The 15,744-nt window shown below is 39.3% G+C and overlaps 1 protein-coding gene across 1 annotated transcript; it reads right to left on the minus strand.

Annotated features, from left to right (window-relative positions):
- Positions 1-228: 228 nt before the first annotated feature.
- Positions 229-14,788, minus strand: Fkbp3 (FKBP prolyl isomerase 3). The gene is made up of 7 exons (XM_051195912.1): positions 14,620-14,788; positions 11,227-11,328; positions 10,406-10,513; positions 5,619-5,754; positions 4,705-4,772; positions 2,294-2,391; positions 229-558 (listed from the first exon to the last, which is right to left on the minus strand). Exons 1-7 carry the CDS (start codon positions 14,725-14,727, stop codon positions 504-506), a joined length of 675 nt encoding a protein of 224 aa, XP_051051869.1. The 5' UTR covers positions 14,728-14,788; the 3' UTR covers positions 229-503.
- Positions 14,789-15,744: the final 956 nt, after the last annotated feature.

Below are 15,744 nucleotides of genomic sequence, written 5' to 3' on the forward strand. Positions count from 1 at the left end.
TACAGACTAACATTGTTTTGAAGTTAGATTTCTCTAAATTTATTATCTTCCTATGAGGATGTTGCATCAAGTTCTGTGTCCTTGACTTTTCACCATTGAGAAATATTTTTTAAATGTTCTAGACAAAGTTAGCCACCTTAATTAATACTCTATTTGGATGAATTCCCGAGTCCTACTTACCTAATCTGAACATTAATATAGCAACATGAAATAAATCAGTCAAATCAAGACAATCCATGACATTTTTATTGAGCCTTTTAGTTTATAACACGAGGTAAAAGGAAAAGCAGTTTTCTTTAATACTTTACACAGCTATAGTAAAATATCTGAGACTTAAAGGGACTTCCAGGGGATTACATTTCTCAAAAATTGAGATCAAGTAAACAAGCTTTAACTCTGAATTTTCCAGTCCACTCTTCCCTTAAAATAGTAACAAGCTCTAATTAGTCACAAGGCCAAGTTTTTATTGTTGCTGATGTCTTCAGATCTGAATCACACTGGTTTCAGTCAATATCTACTAATTCCACTTCAAAAATGAGTTTGGTGTTTGGTGGAATTCTGTGAGAAATGGTCAAGGTAAATTTGATGAAAAGTGCCTCTCCCCCAAACACTAAACCACAGTATTAATATTAGAATTGTGAAATTTGGCAAATTAGTAATTTAAGCTCAAAAGGAGTGTTGGTTTGGTGACACACCCCTAAGTCCCAACATTTGTGTGCTGGAGAGAGTTAGTTCAAAGGTAGCCCTCACTAATGCTACTGAATTAGCCATTATCTTATGAAGGCTGCTACATAGTACTTAAAACATCTAAGTTAATCAGCATTTGTATGAGGCAGATCATGGTGCCTACTGTGAATTAAAAGCTAAATTCAAGAATGCTTGGTGGCACACAACTATAATACCAGCACTGGGAGGCCAGAGGCAGGCAATTCCAGGATAGCCAGGGCTACACAGAGAAACCATCTCCAAAAAAACAAAAAAGGAAAAGAAAAGTAATGACTTTTTTTACACACATCAGATCAGTCTTAACAATGCTTTCACATGAGATGAAGCTGTGGGCTAGCTAAAATGAATTTAACTTTTTGTTTTGTTTTTCGAGACAGGGTTTCTCTGTAGCTTTCAACCCTGTCCTGGAACTCACTCTGTATGTGAACTTAACTTTTTTAGACTAAAGATGATTTCCAACCTTAACTTTACTCCTTATTCCCCATAACTACTATCAAAACTATTTGGCCAACAAGTATAGAATCAACAGCTAAAAATTACTTTCCACTTGACTATTTAAAGTCTAGAATTGCCTTTCTGCTTTCTGTAAATGCTGACAAACCAGTTTGTCGTAGAAGTACTGTAATTATTAATAAATGCTTACTAACATTTGTCTTGTGGTCTTCATTTTACATGTGATAACCATTGTTCCTTTGTTCCATTTCTAAACTTTGAATTCTCATTCAGTTAAATGATACTATAGCACAAAACTGTTCCTAAGTATGACTCTTGGCATCTGGAAGATTAGAAAATTTAAGGCTAGCCAGAGATACAAGACCCTTTCTCCAAAAAAAGGGGAGAAATTTGCCTGTAAAAAATTTATTTGTTGGGCATTGCAGTTTCAGCTGTTTGTCTGTGTAAGGGTGTGAGATCTTGAAGTTACAGACAGTTGTGAGCTGCCATTTGGGTGCTGAGAATTGAACCTGACTGAGTTCTTTGGAGTAGTCAGTGCTCTTTACCTCTGAGCCATCTCTCCAGCCCCAAAAGCTCAATTGTTAAGTTGATTTAAGAATAATAAATAATGTCAGTTGTTAACATGTTGCACACTTTTAATCCCTAGGACTTTTGGAAGCAGACACATGATTCAAGACTTGTCTGTACAGTTCCAACCTGGCATAGCAAGGAAGATATAAAAGTATCAGCCAGGCAATGATTTTCTTGTGGCCAAGGTAGACAGAATTATGTGTATCAGGAAAGCTATGCAGAAATGATTCTTGATTTGACAGCCTGTTTCCACAACATCTTTCACACTTTCAGGTAGTCTTTTCTTAAAAAATGCTACTGTATTTATGTGCATGTCTTTCTGAGCACATACCACAGTATGCAAATGTAGGTCCAAGAACAACCTGTGGGCATTCTCTCCTCCACCATGTAGGTTCCAAGAGTAATTCAGGTTAAAGGACTGGTGACAAACACCTTACCTGCTGAGCTATCTATCTCACTGGCCCAGATCTTAAATATGTAGGGGTTTTGTGTTGGTTAGTGAGTGTGAGAGAGTGTGTGTGTAAAATAAAGGAAAAAAGGATACTTGGCATCAGGCTGTCCTTTCTTTCCATAGGCCCATTCTGGTTCAATCTCCAGTCGAGCCTTTTCTCCTTTACTCATAGTCAGGAGTGCTTCATCCCACTAAAAGCAAGAACAAAATACTTGTAATTACAGAACAGCAAATAGACATAATGTTTTTCTGTGTAGTCATGGCTTATGCATCCTTTATATATCAGGCTGGCCTTGAGTGCATACACAACCACTTGCCTCTGCCTCTTAAGTGCTGGGTTTAAAGTGTGTGCCACCATGAGTATAAAAATGATCTTCAGCCAGGCAGTGATGGCTCACACCTTTAATCTCAGCACTTGAGAGTCAGAGGCCAGCCTGGTCTACAGAGATAGTTCCAGGACAACTAGGGCGGTTTCACACAGAAACCCTGTGTCATAAAACCAAAATAATAATCTTTTAAAAATTATTATTTCCTTAAAATAATGTGCTTAGATAAATTACTAAATCTAAATTTCTTCAATATGAAGTTTCAAGTTAAAAGCAAAGCTCCACTCAGTCTTTGTTTGTTTGTTTGGCTAGAGACCAATCCTTATACACGCCAGTCAAGCTATACCTTTCACTAAAACCTCTGACTTGCTGTTTTACTCCATTTTGAGTTCTACAGAGGAACTTTAAGCCTCATCTTACAGTTAAAACAATGTCATATTTTTAAACCTACATTAAGTAAACAGTTTGGATAACACCATTTGAGTTACTAAGAAATCTCAGTAAAACAAGAGGTAGACCCTAACATGGGAAAAAAAAAAAAAAAAAAACTACAGAGGAACCCTGTCTTGAGAAACCTAAACATAATCTGAGGAAATTAGCAACCCAACTTGTACTTTTTTTCAATATAATGTAATAACAGTTAATCCTACTTAAGCTTAACTTATCCTTAAGATTTACTTTGTTATTTCTCTCATGCTTGGGCATATAAGTACATACAACAAAAAACATCCTAAATGCCCTTTCTGCCATTTCTGAGGCAGAGAGATCTGTCTCTCTTTCTCTGTCTCCCCTCCCTTCCTCCACCCCCTTCTCCCAATAAAACTTCCTTCCCATATTAAAACAAACAAAACTTATGAAAGGCCGTTTTTTTCTCCAGTAAGATTATTTTACTGCATGAGTCCTCATCATATCAAATTATACTTCCTAAAGCTTATAGTTCAAGTTTTGTCAGTATTCTTGTTTATTTTTGAGACAGGGTTTCTAAGTAGGCCTGTCTATGCTGAAACTTGATATGTAGACCTGGGTGATGCCTCCAATTCCAGATCTAGCTGCATCCACTAGGAATTCTGGAATGAAAGATGTGAACGAGCATGCCTAGCCCAGGATTCTTAACATGATGGATGGGTAAAGTAACACCTTCAAAACATGTACCAGGTCAGTCAGCAAGACACTACAAAGTCTGTCTGACTTTAAAGATCATTTTTACTCTATCTCTAACCTGATTATTATTGTTTATTGTATGTTTTTGTGATTTGAATGATAATGTCCCCATAGGCTCATATATTTGAGTGTTTAGTCCCCAGTTGATAAACTGCTTTGAAGAATTAAGAAGTGTGGCCTTACCAGGTGTGGTGGGACATACCTTTAATCCCAGCCTTTGGGAGACAGGCAGGTAGATCTCTGAGTTAGAAGCTAGCCTGGTCTACAAAACAATATAGAGAAACCCTGTGATGGGGGATGTCATTCTGTAAATATGTTTCTCTTATTGGTTAATGAATAAAGCACTGTTGGCCAATAGGAAAACAAGATAGGCGGGACTAGGAGACAAGGAGTGAGTAGGAGGGATTCATCATGGAGGACAGAGTAAAATGCCATCCCTACTCTCCAGTAAGATGAGACCACGTGGAAATACTTAGATTAATAGAAATGGGTTAATACTTAAGACAGAGCTAGCCAATAAGAAACTAGTAACTGGCCTACAGCTTTATATCTAATGCAGCATCTCTGTGTGTTATTTGGGGCTAGCATGGCGGTGGGACCAGGCTAGCAGGGAAAACCGGCTCTAACAACCCTATCTTGATAAACAAAAACAAGTATGGCCTAGTTGGAGGAGATGTGTTGCTGGGGGGTGGGCTCTGAGGTTTTAAATGCCCAGCATCTCTCTGCCTACAGATCAGGAAGTAAAGCTCTCAGCTGCTTTTCCAGCACCATTTCTTCATGTTCCCTACCATGACATTAATGGACTATGGTTCTGAAACTATGCAAGCCTTCAATTATATGAGCTGCCATGACCATGGTGTCACTTCAGAGCAAAAGAATAACTAAGACATGTTCAGAATCTAAAGTAGTAGGACCATGCAAGTCAAGTGTTCCATTACAAATGTGCTCACCATCCCCACAATCCAAACTTTTTAAGAGCCTTACACTGCAAACAACAAACCTAGGGATTCTACTTACTCCTCTGATAACCTTGCCTACTCCGACCTTGAAGCTTAAAGGCTTGGCATTTTTCTTCTTCTTTGAACCTGTAAAACAGATGTACCTTTAAATCAAATAACTATAGCTTTAATTACCTTCTAAACTGTATTAGGTATTTAAGAATCGTCCAACAAAGTTACAAGAGTAATCTTAAAACACATTTCAAGTATATGATTATTGTGACACACACATACCTACTTATAGTTGCCTGTATACTCAAGGTGAACACACCCTGAAAGCAGAGGATCAGGAAGCTAAATTACATGCTGTGACTGCCTACTTTCTTCTTGTGAAGGAGAATCTTACTATGCAGCTGGTCTAGAACTCATTACTTAGACCTTGAATGTACAGTGAATTTCCAGCCTTTTGTCTCCAGAGTGCTGGGATTATTTCTATTTTGTCTTTTACACTAAAAGGGACTTTGCTAGGTTTGAATATTGCTTTTCCTTACTACCCTGATAATGAGGCTTCAAAGGAACCTATAAGTAATGATTAGATGTATAAGGGATATGAATGCTTTTTCAATAAGAACAAGCTCCTCACTCCTGTGGAGCTGTGACACTGACTTCCCTCAATCCTGGCCCCTTAAGTGCTTCTCTTCATGTAGTCTCCACTTTTTTAGGACAAACAGCATCTAACACCAGGATTGGAGCATATAACACTTTCATTGTGCTCTTGGAGTGCCACAACTAAGAGCCAAGCTAAACCTCTTTCATAATCTAATGGTTCTAAAATAGACACAAAGTTTTCTTCCAGTCCTACCTCCTTCCCAAATGATCAAGATTAGTCAGCCAACAACCCATAAATGGTAGAGCGCCAAGAAAATCCTAGTACAAAAGATATCAGCAAAGAAAAAGAATGGTCTTTGCTGTTGCATAAGAGATAAGACTTACTTGTTTGAATATTAGTATCAAAAACAGTTCCATCTGGGAGTGTCCCGGTATACCAGCAGTGAACAATGTCTCCCTTTTTGGGGAAGTTTGTCTTATCTCCCTTTTTAAGAATAGATTTTGTATATTTCGGTGGACCCTAAAAATAAAATACATAGTTATTTATGTCCTTTTAAAAAAGATGACAGAATACTGATATCTAATGGTTACCAAAAATAGTCAGATAAACAAGCTACTTGTAGCCAACATGAGTTAAGAAAATATCTTAATACAATGATGAGATTATTTACACGAGGCCATAATTAATAGCATCCTTTGAAACTAAAATGGGCATGCCCTTAATTATCCAGTACCAAAAATCCTCAAAGTTAGAAAAATACTAAATTCTCAAAGTACTATGACATCCCCTACCAGCTGTATCACCAGATTTTGTCTTTAGCATATCCAATAAAAATTAATACAGTGATGTTGCCTCCATCCACAGCCTGAATACAACTCGAGAATTTTAGATGGAACCAAGAATGATGGCACACAATCCCAACAGTCAGAGGCAGAGAAAGGTAGATCTGTGTGTTCAAGGCCAGCCTAGTTTGTCTACATATCAAGTTCCGGGACAGTCTGAGCTGTAACAAATTTTGGAGGGAAATATGCTAATGCAAACAAATGGTATTTAGAAATGGATTGGCATTATCCACATTAATTTTTGGCTTACAAATCTTTTAAAACAAGTGGCAAGGCTAGATATCAAGGATTTAAAATATATTTTGTTCCTGAGTTTGGAAATGAGAGAAACAGTATTTTTACTCTTTCCTCCTTACCTATTTGCAATTGGTCAAGTCATGCATTCAACTGTCTGCTTCCCTTGACTCTAGATTCCTGCACTTTCCAAAACTTGAGTTAAACTTGTTTAGTCTCTCTGCTGATGGTCTCTCCTCCCTTTGGTAAAGATTTTATTGACCAAACTAACCAGGGTCTTATCCTCTTCTGGGTTAGGTCTGAATCTTGGCCTGTGAGGAGCAGTAATACTTTCCAACACTGAAGGGCCTTATTTTAGGGCGTCACATACCAGATATCCTGCAAATCAGATACCTACACTATGACTCATAATAATGGCAAAATTAGTTATGAAGTAGAAAGGAAATAATCTTATGGTTGTGGGTCACTACAACACGAAGAACTGTATTAAAAGGGTCACAGCATTAGGAAGGTTGAGAGCTACTGCTCTAGGGTTATCCCTCTGAGAAATTCAATACACACAGAAGAATTTACTGTCTGTTCCAGCCATTGCTAAAGGTTTAGGCTTTCTTGTCTCAGTCTGTAGTTTAAGAGCATAACTGGCAACACAAAAGTTTCCTACTCCATATTGGGTCTTAAAAACATCTGCACTTCCTGCTCCTGTCAAGTCTTTGCCAATCCCTCTCCTTCACTGTTTGTCTTCCTTAAAAGGCACATTCACCCATTCATGTAAATGGAGCTTAGCTCCGAACAAAACTGTCTACACAAATTTAAAATCTGCTGAGTATATCTATGACATAGGTAGTTCTTGACTGATGTTCAAAATTACTACTGTCGTCTCGAATTCAATTCCCAGCAACCACATGGTGGCTCACAGCCATCCATGAGATCTGGTACCCTATTCTGGCCTGCAGGCATACATGCTAGCAGAACACTGCATACATAATAAATAATCTTAAAAAAAAAAAAAAAGAAAAATTAGTACTCTCAGGCATGTAGCAGTGGTGCATCACATCTCACCAGCACTATATTGCAATTTTATAACAACAGTACATCTTCTACAAGGAATTTGCTTCCTCAGGAACTCAGTATTGTCTGGAGAAGGTATAAATTGTTACAAGTGGGAGGGGCTTAGGGATGTATTCCTAGCCTAGTTTCTGTTGGTATGACTATGACAAGCATCATGATCCAAAAAAAAAAAAAAAAAAACTTGGGTACTGTAGAGTATTATTGTAAGTTTTTTTTTTTTTTTTTTTGGGGACAGGGTTTCTCTGTAGCTGTCCTCAAACTCAGAGATCTGCCTCCTGAGTGCTGAGATTAAAGGCATGGGACACCACCATCTGACTGTCCTGTATTCTTTTATGTTGCATTTCTTTAACTCTGAAGCTGTGTTACTTTGCCTATCTAAAACATCTAATTGGTCTAATAAAGAGATGAATGGCCAATAGCAAGGCAGGAGAAAGGAATAGGAGAAATCTGGGAGGAAAGATCAAGGAGCAGCATAAGTAAGATGACTCCAAGGGTCAGCCACCCAGCTACACAGCAAGCCACAGAGTAAGAAAAAGAAAGATATACAGAAACAGAGAAAGATAAAAACCTAGAGGTAAAAGATAGTTGGGATTAATTTAAATTAAGAAAAGCTGGCTAGAAATAAGCCAAGCTAAAGCCTGGCATTCATAAGAATAAGCATCTGTGTAGTTTATTTGGGTGCTGGGTGGTTGACCCCAAAAGAACTAAGAACAAAAGAGTAAAGGAACCAAAAGAGTAAAAACAACCAACTACACTTAGGGAAAGGGTTTATTTATGCCTTCATGTCTCAGAAGTAAAGGCAGGTACAGATAGAAGATTACTGGCTTGCTCAGCTTGCTTTCTTATATAACCTTAGATCATTTGCCCAGGGTGGGCTGGGCTCTCCCACATCAATCAAGAGAATACCCCCACAGACATGGCCATAGACCAATCTGACCACAGCCAATCTTCCATGGTGGTTCCCTTTCCCATGTGACTAGTACTGTATATTGACAAAACCAACAGCATGAGATATTAAGCATCCTATATCCCAGGAGAGTATCCATCAGCAGATCAGCAGAGAAATATTAAATTGAGCCCCAACGCTCTTCTTCTGCCCCAGTAAACACGCACACACACAAACCAAACCAACCAACAAACAAAAAAGACAACACAATTTGGGCATGATAGCCTATGTGAATCCTAGCCCTTGGGAGACCGAGGAAGGAGGATCATCATGTGTTAGAGGGTAGCCTGGTTGCAACAAATTTCTGGGGTTTCTGTTCCTGCTTCCCACCTCCTTGGAGTGCTAGAACTGCAGACAATCTACTACTCTATCTAGCTTAACATGGGTTTTAGAAATTCCTGAGTCCTTTCTCCTATAATGAGAATATTTTTACCAACTGAGCTATTGCATCAGCCCATCATTTTTTTTTAAGAGAAATGTATCCTATGAGCTACATGAGTACCCATGAGGGGAATGAACTGTATCCTGATTTTAGAATATTGACTTGTGACTTTGGCCACAAATTTACCAAACTAACATGAATTCAGAACAGGCCTAATTAACACTTCGTGCTTGTTTCTTCATTTTTTTTCCTTTGTAGTTTCACAGTAAGAACATAGAAAATGACCCCAGGGATGTGTACAGTATTACTAAAAGACTACAAGAGCCAGGAAGAGAGTGTGGAATTGACTTCAATGTTCCCAATTTAATAAAACAAATGAGAGCTTTAGTCCTAAGGACACAAGAGAAGTAAAAGTAGTGTTAAGCATTCATAGGACTTCTAAGCCAAAAAATAATGGTCAAAGATATAGGACTTAAACAAAAACCCCAGAATTGTGTTTTGCTAGAAATTCTTTTTCTTAATTTTTTATTTTTTTTGAGAATGAGTTGTACTACATAGCCCTCACTGGCTTGGTACTCACTATCTAGCCCAGGCTGGCCTCGAAATCAGAGCTCTGCCTTCTCTGCCTCCTGAGGGTTAGGATTATAGGTGTGCACCATTACCACCACCCCCTTTCTTAACTCTTCGACAATGTATCATTTTGTCTTATACCTAATTTCCACGAGGATACACTATGCTCATTGCTTTTGAAACCCTATAGTAATCACAGATTTATTAACTTTTGTAGTCACTTAGTATTTACTCAATAGATAAAACAGTCATCAAACACAGTTATATTAAATCTCCAAATTGTTCTGTAAGTACATACCCACCTACATTAATTTCTTCTTTCTGAAAAAGACTGTAAAATTCACTGGCTTTAATTATGTAACTATTTGACTTTACTACATCTTAACTTACAGTTTGTGAATACATACCCAAATGCTATAAAACTAAATGTAGATTATTATCACTGATCCTGACTGCTTGCAATGAGTAAGTATAAAGCTGGGCCTACAATTTTGCTTGGGTGAATCAGGCAAAAAAAAAAAAAAAAAAAAAAAAAAAAGATGTTGAAGTCAACCTAGATTAAAAACAAAACCCTGTCTCCAAACCAAAAAATCTCCAAATGATTACTCAGATTTTTCAACCTTTATACATCTCTCTCACCTGGGGTGAGAGAGATGGGAAAAGAACCCATACCCTGAAGCCAAGCATGGGCTGTTTCCATACTTGGCACATCTTGTTCATTAGAAAAAGCTAAAAATAACTTAAAAGGAAGTTTCTTTAATTCAGCCCAACTTAGCTTCCACTTCCAGATCAGGTTCTTAAAATAGTTCAGAAAGCCTAGGAGCTCTGGCCAGAAGCTACTGCTCTTTGGTTTACTTCTATACTAAAAATAGGGAGTGTATACCTTCATTCTGAAAAGTAGCTGCAATCAACCACACCTAGTTTATTTATAAAGCAAATGTTAGCTGGGCTAGGGGCTAATCCCTGCTAGTTAGGTTATGGAGGCCAGCCTACACAACTTAGTGAAGTCCTCAAAATTAAAAGTACTTGGAGTTAATGTAGTGGTAGAACACTTGCCTACCATGCCTAAAGTCCTAGGTTCAATCCCTAGTAGTAAAAGAAGGAAAGTAAATGATATCATATACAAACCTCATCAAGAGTCTCTTCAGACTTGGCTTCCTTGGGTTTATCATCATTAAGCTTCACATTTTTCACTTGCTCAGAAACTTTACTTACAGTTTCAGTACCCTTGAAACGCTGTAAAAAAATTCTAACATGAGTATTGGAGACAGGCCAGGAACTAACAAGAGTGTCTAGATTCCACCCTTTCAATAAATGAGCACAATGAAGACACATTTATGTATTAATAACTCAAAAGCAAATCACAGAAGGGAATCATCTAAAAAACCAAGATATTACTGGTTTAAATAAAGTAAATTATGACACTCATATCATTTCATAAGTACCATTACCTTCAGAAAAGGAAATCAGACATATACTACTCAACAGCTCTTTCAGTAAAAACCCTTTTTTGTAGATGGTGATCACTCTGTAGTGAGCAAACATTAAAGAATTTCTTTCAGTCTGTTTTTATCATCTAAACTAGTCTAAATTCTTCCATGACATAGAACTCACTGTTTCCACATAACAAGTTATAGCAGTGTAGAGAATGTCAACTGACTTAATGGATTTATGACTTAAGATTTTTACATTTTGATTTCTACTACTAGGTGTTTTTTTTTTTTTTTTTTTTTTTTAAATATGGTTCCTTTAAAAATAACCCCACACATTCAACCATGTTACAAACTAGCCTTTCTTGATAAGACAGAAAGTCCAAATTATGATCATTGTTAAGAAAAACTGCAGGTGGAAAAACCTCAACTTATTCTTCAAAAAGCAATCCATTTAAAATTTGTATGTGAAAATAAAATTTCTAAATGAAGTTCTTCTAATAGGATGTTATCACTTACCTTAGTTTCAAAAAGATGGTTATAGGCTGTAACCAAATGGTCCTTATTAGCAGTCTTAGCTACATTTTTAATGTTTCCCAATAGTTTATGCTCTGCAAGAAACTACAAAGAGAAAAGCTCATTAATTAAAAAAATTTCCCTCCAGTAGCAAGGATCTAAAATTAGAAATGGAATCTGGAGCTGAGGATGTAATGTGGCTCAGAAGATAGGAGTGCTTGCCTGGTACACACAAAACCCAGGATCCATTCCACACACCACATAAACTGGTTTTGCAGACACACACCTGAAATCCCAGCACTGAAGTATCAAGGCCACAGCCAGGTACATACTGAGTTCAAGACTAGGCTGAGATACACGGGACCCTTTCTCAAAACAAAACAAAACAAAGAAAATGGAGCCTGGTGTGATGGAGCTGTAGTGTGAGGCAGGAGGATCCCTTGACCTCAGGAATTCAAGACTAGTCTGTAAAGACAGTAAGACCTTGTCTCAAAAATCAAGAAACTTAGAAACAATCTTTTTGTGGTAGTTGCTACATTTTCAATAGTAACAATGAAGAAATAAACACTGTATTTTCTATCCCATTTTAAAAGGCATATTTTAAATATTAAAGGGTTAGAACTATAGTGTATGGGAGATAGATCCATTGTAACCTTTTTCCCATTACAGAATACATAGAAAAGACTATCTAGACATCAAGCATACTATAAGCAGCTGCTCCTGGTAGAATGCCATTAGCATGCCTTTAGAAGCTCACCATATTAAGCCAATAAATAAATAAACAAACAAATAAGTAAATGTAAAATAACAAAGCACCTGCAAGAATGCAGAGTTTTAGGCCACCTAACAATACTTCACAGTAAGACTGTCTCAAGAAACAAAAAATAAGCAATAATAATAATAAAACCAATTCATAGTATGTTTCTCTTAAAATCAAGTGAGGGTTAGAAATTTTGTGATAAAAATTAAGCTGGGCGTTGGTGGCACACATCTTTAGTTCCAGTACTAGGGAGGCAGAGGCAGGTCAGCCTGATCTAGTTCTAGGACAGGCTCCAAAGCAATACAGAGAAACCCTGTCTCAAAATCCCCCCTACCAAAAAGAAAAAAAAAATCTGTTTGGCAGTGGGTGGGTGTGGCTGTGTGGACATACAAAAAGCATGCGCGGTGTGCCCACAGTCCTTGCTTTCCATTTTGAGACAGGTTCTCTCTTGCAGGCTAGGAGTCCTAAGAGCTTCTGAGGTTCTCTAGTCTCCACTTCCCATGCAGCACTGTGATATAAGTACTACTACTTCCTGTAGCTTCAGATGGTTCTGGCATCTTAAGCATTATACTTGTGTGGCAAGCACTTCACCCACTGAGCCATTTCTTCAGTCTTTTATTCTAGTCTGCTTCCTTTACTGTATTTGGAAGTTGCTTGTTGTTTTGTTTCTTTTTTGGTGTTTTTTTTTTTTTTTTTTTTTTTTTTTTTTTTTGAGACAGGGCTTCTCTGTGTAGCTTTAGAGCTGTCCTGGAACTCCCTCTGTAGACCAGGCTGGCCTCGAACTCACAGAGCTCCACCTGCTTCTGATTTCCCAAGTGCTGGGATTAAAGGTGTGCACTACCACCGCAATCCAACCCCTTTGAGAGGAAGTCTCAAAAAGTTACAGTGGCCAGTCTAGAATTTACTGTGTAGTTCAGGCTGACCTGGAATTCACAGAGATCTATCTACTTAAACTTCTGGGATTGAAGGTGTGTACTATCACCTGTGCTATAAATGGGTGGCTAAGACAAGGCTGAAAACTGCATTTAAAAAAAAATATTTTCAGTGATAAAAGGCTGGCAAAACAAGTAATCAGTTACTTCAGTACTCTTGTGATTTCTTTGAATGAGTCCAGAATATATCTAAAATACAACTATCTAATACTTTTACAATTAACAGAAATAATGACCATCAACTAATGAAGGTAAGAAAATGATCATTGGGGGCCATGCACTTATTACAAAATAGTATGATGTTCCAAATCTCCTGAAAATGTCCAAGTCGGGTCAGTAATTAAAAGTCTACATTGGGATAAACTGTTTTAAGACAGATTAAAGATGTATAATATCGAGGTATTAAATGCCTAACTCTACTTTTGTTGAAAATCAGAAAGGCTCAATAAAAAATAATTCCATTAAAATGGCATAAGGGTCTATCTGCATGGAGTCTTTTCCTTTTCATCCTTGTATATATAAACATGGAGCATAGTTCCTACTCTTACTACACATTATATAAATGGTAGCTGAACTATATCCTGATGCCAGATTATGCATATTCGAGGAATTGGAAGTGTAAGAGTTCTTGAATCTCCCAGTCAAGATCCTAAGTGAAAATACAGTTCTTTCAAAAGAACCCGGAAACTTAAGATTGTGGTAATAGTACGACTGGAAAAACATAGCCTGAGTTTGTGAATGATCACTGGAAAACATGCATTTAAATGGCTGTCACCAAAAGCATTTTCATACTTTATCACAGAACACTTGATATTTTGACATTTTGGAATTTGAAAACCTGTAAGAAAATCAAATTCAGGCTGCACCTTCTGATTTCAGATGGTAGATAGATGAACACCAGCTTGTACAATCATTCAGCAATTTAGAGATAGGGAACATGACGACGACATGGTGGCGCATGACTCCTACCTCTAGCATTTGAGAGGCCAAGGAAAGGGGATCAGGAGTTTGTGGCCAGTGTGGGCTACGACAGACGTTGCCCCCCCCAAAAAAAAACATTTAAAAGGTGGTGATTGGAACGATCATTTCTGAAGTACAAAAAGTCAAGTCTGACAAGAATAACCTGTGACTCTACAAATCTGCGTGTTCATAACCATAGGAGACCCCGGTATAAAAATTTCAAATCGAATCCCCCTAATTATAAAGGTAAAATGATTTTGTAACAAAATAGTTAAACCATAATGTCATGGGTTTTTCAAAAAATCACAGATTATTAAAGTTCGGTATTTAGTAAATTGGTCAGACAAGCTGCACACATGGCTCCCCACATCTTTACACCCCTCCCATTTCCCAGGGGCCAAGCACTCTGCGCCCGGGAATCCTGCGTTCCTCATTCCTCGCCCCCGCCTCAGACACCAACATCTCAGGTTCCTTTTTCTCAATCGCCCTCACAGATCCAAACCGAGATTTAAATCTACGAGGGAAGCTCGCTCGCCTGGCTGGGGAAAACAGGCCCAGGCCCGCGGAAGCGGGGGCGGCCCAAGGGGCGGGAGGGTACGAGCTCACGAGGGCCGCTCGGGCCTGGCCAGCACCGGCCACAGAAGGCGAGGGCGGGGGCACCGAGGAATCCGGGATGTAAGGCATCTCAGGGGGGTGAAGCGGCCCTGGATCGCCCCGACCCGGCCTCCCAGGTGCCTCTGGTACCGAATCTGAACCGTGATCCTGCAGAAACTTGATAATGTCCTTCTTGGGCAGCTGCTCGCTGCGCAACTGCTCCACGGTCCAAGCACGCTGGGGAACAGCCGCCGCCATCTTCCCCCGCTGCCGCCGCTGCACTGAGCCAGCCCGCCTCAGTCCAGCGATGCTCCGCCCCGGGGCGTGGCCTGGGTTTGCGCCACGCTCTAGGGGTGGGGCCTCTAGTCTGAGTCAGCCCGCTAGTCCTGCGTGGCCCCGTCCCCGAGGCGTGGCCAGGGCATGCGCAATGCCCGGAGGGGGCGTGGCCTTCGCCTTTGGTCCCGCGAGCCTAAGCCCAGGCATGGCTTCCAGATTGCCGGCCGTAGGGGCGGGCTTTCCGAGCCCGAGCCTTTCCGAGCCTGCAAGCCTCGGCCAAGCCTGGACACGCGCCTGAAGGCACACAGGGGCGGGGCCGCCGTGATCCTAAAAGGGAATGTGCTGGAGTGATGTCAAGGCCTGGTTTTGAGGACTCTCTTAAGTAGAATAAGAAATGTGTGGGAGTGGCTTCGCCAACTGAATGCAGTGATGACGTCAAACCTCCTTAGTTTGACGCTTTGTGAGGCAATGTTTGGGCAGTCATTACCCACACTTGCTTATTTATTTATGGCCTACCATGTCTTTAGAGGTACAGAGAGCAAACCGTTTAGAGAAAATAACAGTATTCGGGTTTGCATTTCATTTTATCTAGTTCTCCCCTACTGTCATCTGAATTGGCTTAGTCCTTGCCCATCAAAACTTTTATTTACACAAAACTAAATGCAAACTGCCCCCAAACAGAACTACAGATGCTTGTGTACAAACAAATTTAGAAACTAGAATAAAGCACTGTAATGAAGCTCCACTTAAAATACACTTTCCAATAGTGAGGGTGGCGTACAGCAGCAGCTATAGGGTGTGTTTGTGCTTTGCTTCAGTAACTGAAGGAACAGATTTGTACCGGTAACCCAAGTCTGAAGTAGAAAGCTATGGCTAACAGAAGTGCATAGGGACGCTTGCAGCTCTAAGCCTGTACTTATGTAATAGTGCAGGTACACAGCACAAGCCTGTAACACTCACTTGGGAGCCAGTATAGCCCTTGTAATTTGAGGCAGGCAT

This window comes from Phodopus roborovskii, unplaced genomic scaffold, assembly GCF_943737965.1.
Source record: "Phodopus roborovskii unplaced genomic scaffold, PHOROB, whole genome shotgun sequence".
NCBI classification, from domain to species: Eukaryota; Metazoa; Chordata; class Mammalia; order Rodentia; family Cricetidae; genus Phodopus; species Phodopus roborovskii.

Excerpts from the sequence above, each read along its gene's own strand:
- Fkbp3 (XM_051195912.1), bottom strand. The coding sequence starts at position 14,727 with ATGGCGGCGGCTGTTCCCCAGCGTGCTTGGACCGTGGAGCAGTTGCGC. Across the intron at positions 2,392-4,704 it reads TAGGCAAGGTTATCAGAGGA|TGGGATGAAGCACTCCTGAC; the intron begins GTAAGTAGAATC and ends TCTTGCTTTTAG. Across the intron at positions 559-2,293 it reads AAAGGACAGCCTGATGCCAA|AATTCCACCAAACACCAAAC; the intron begins GTATCCTTTTTT and ends CATTTCTCACAG.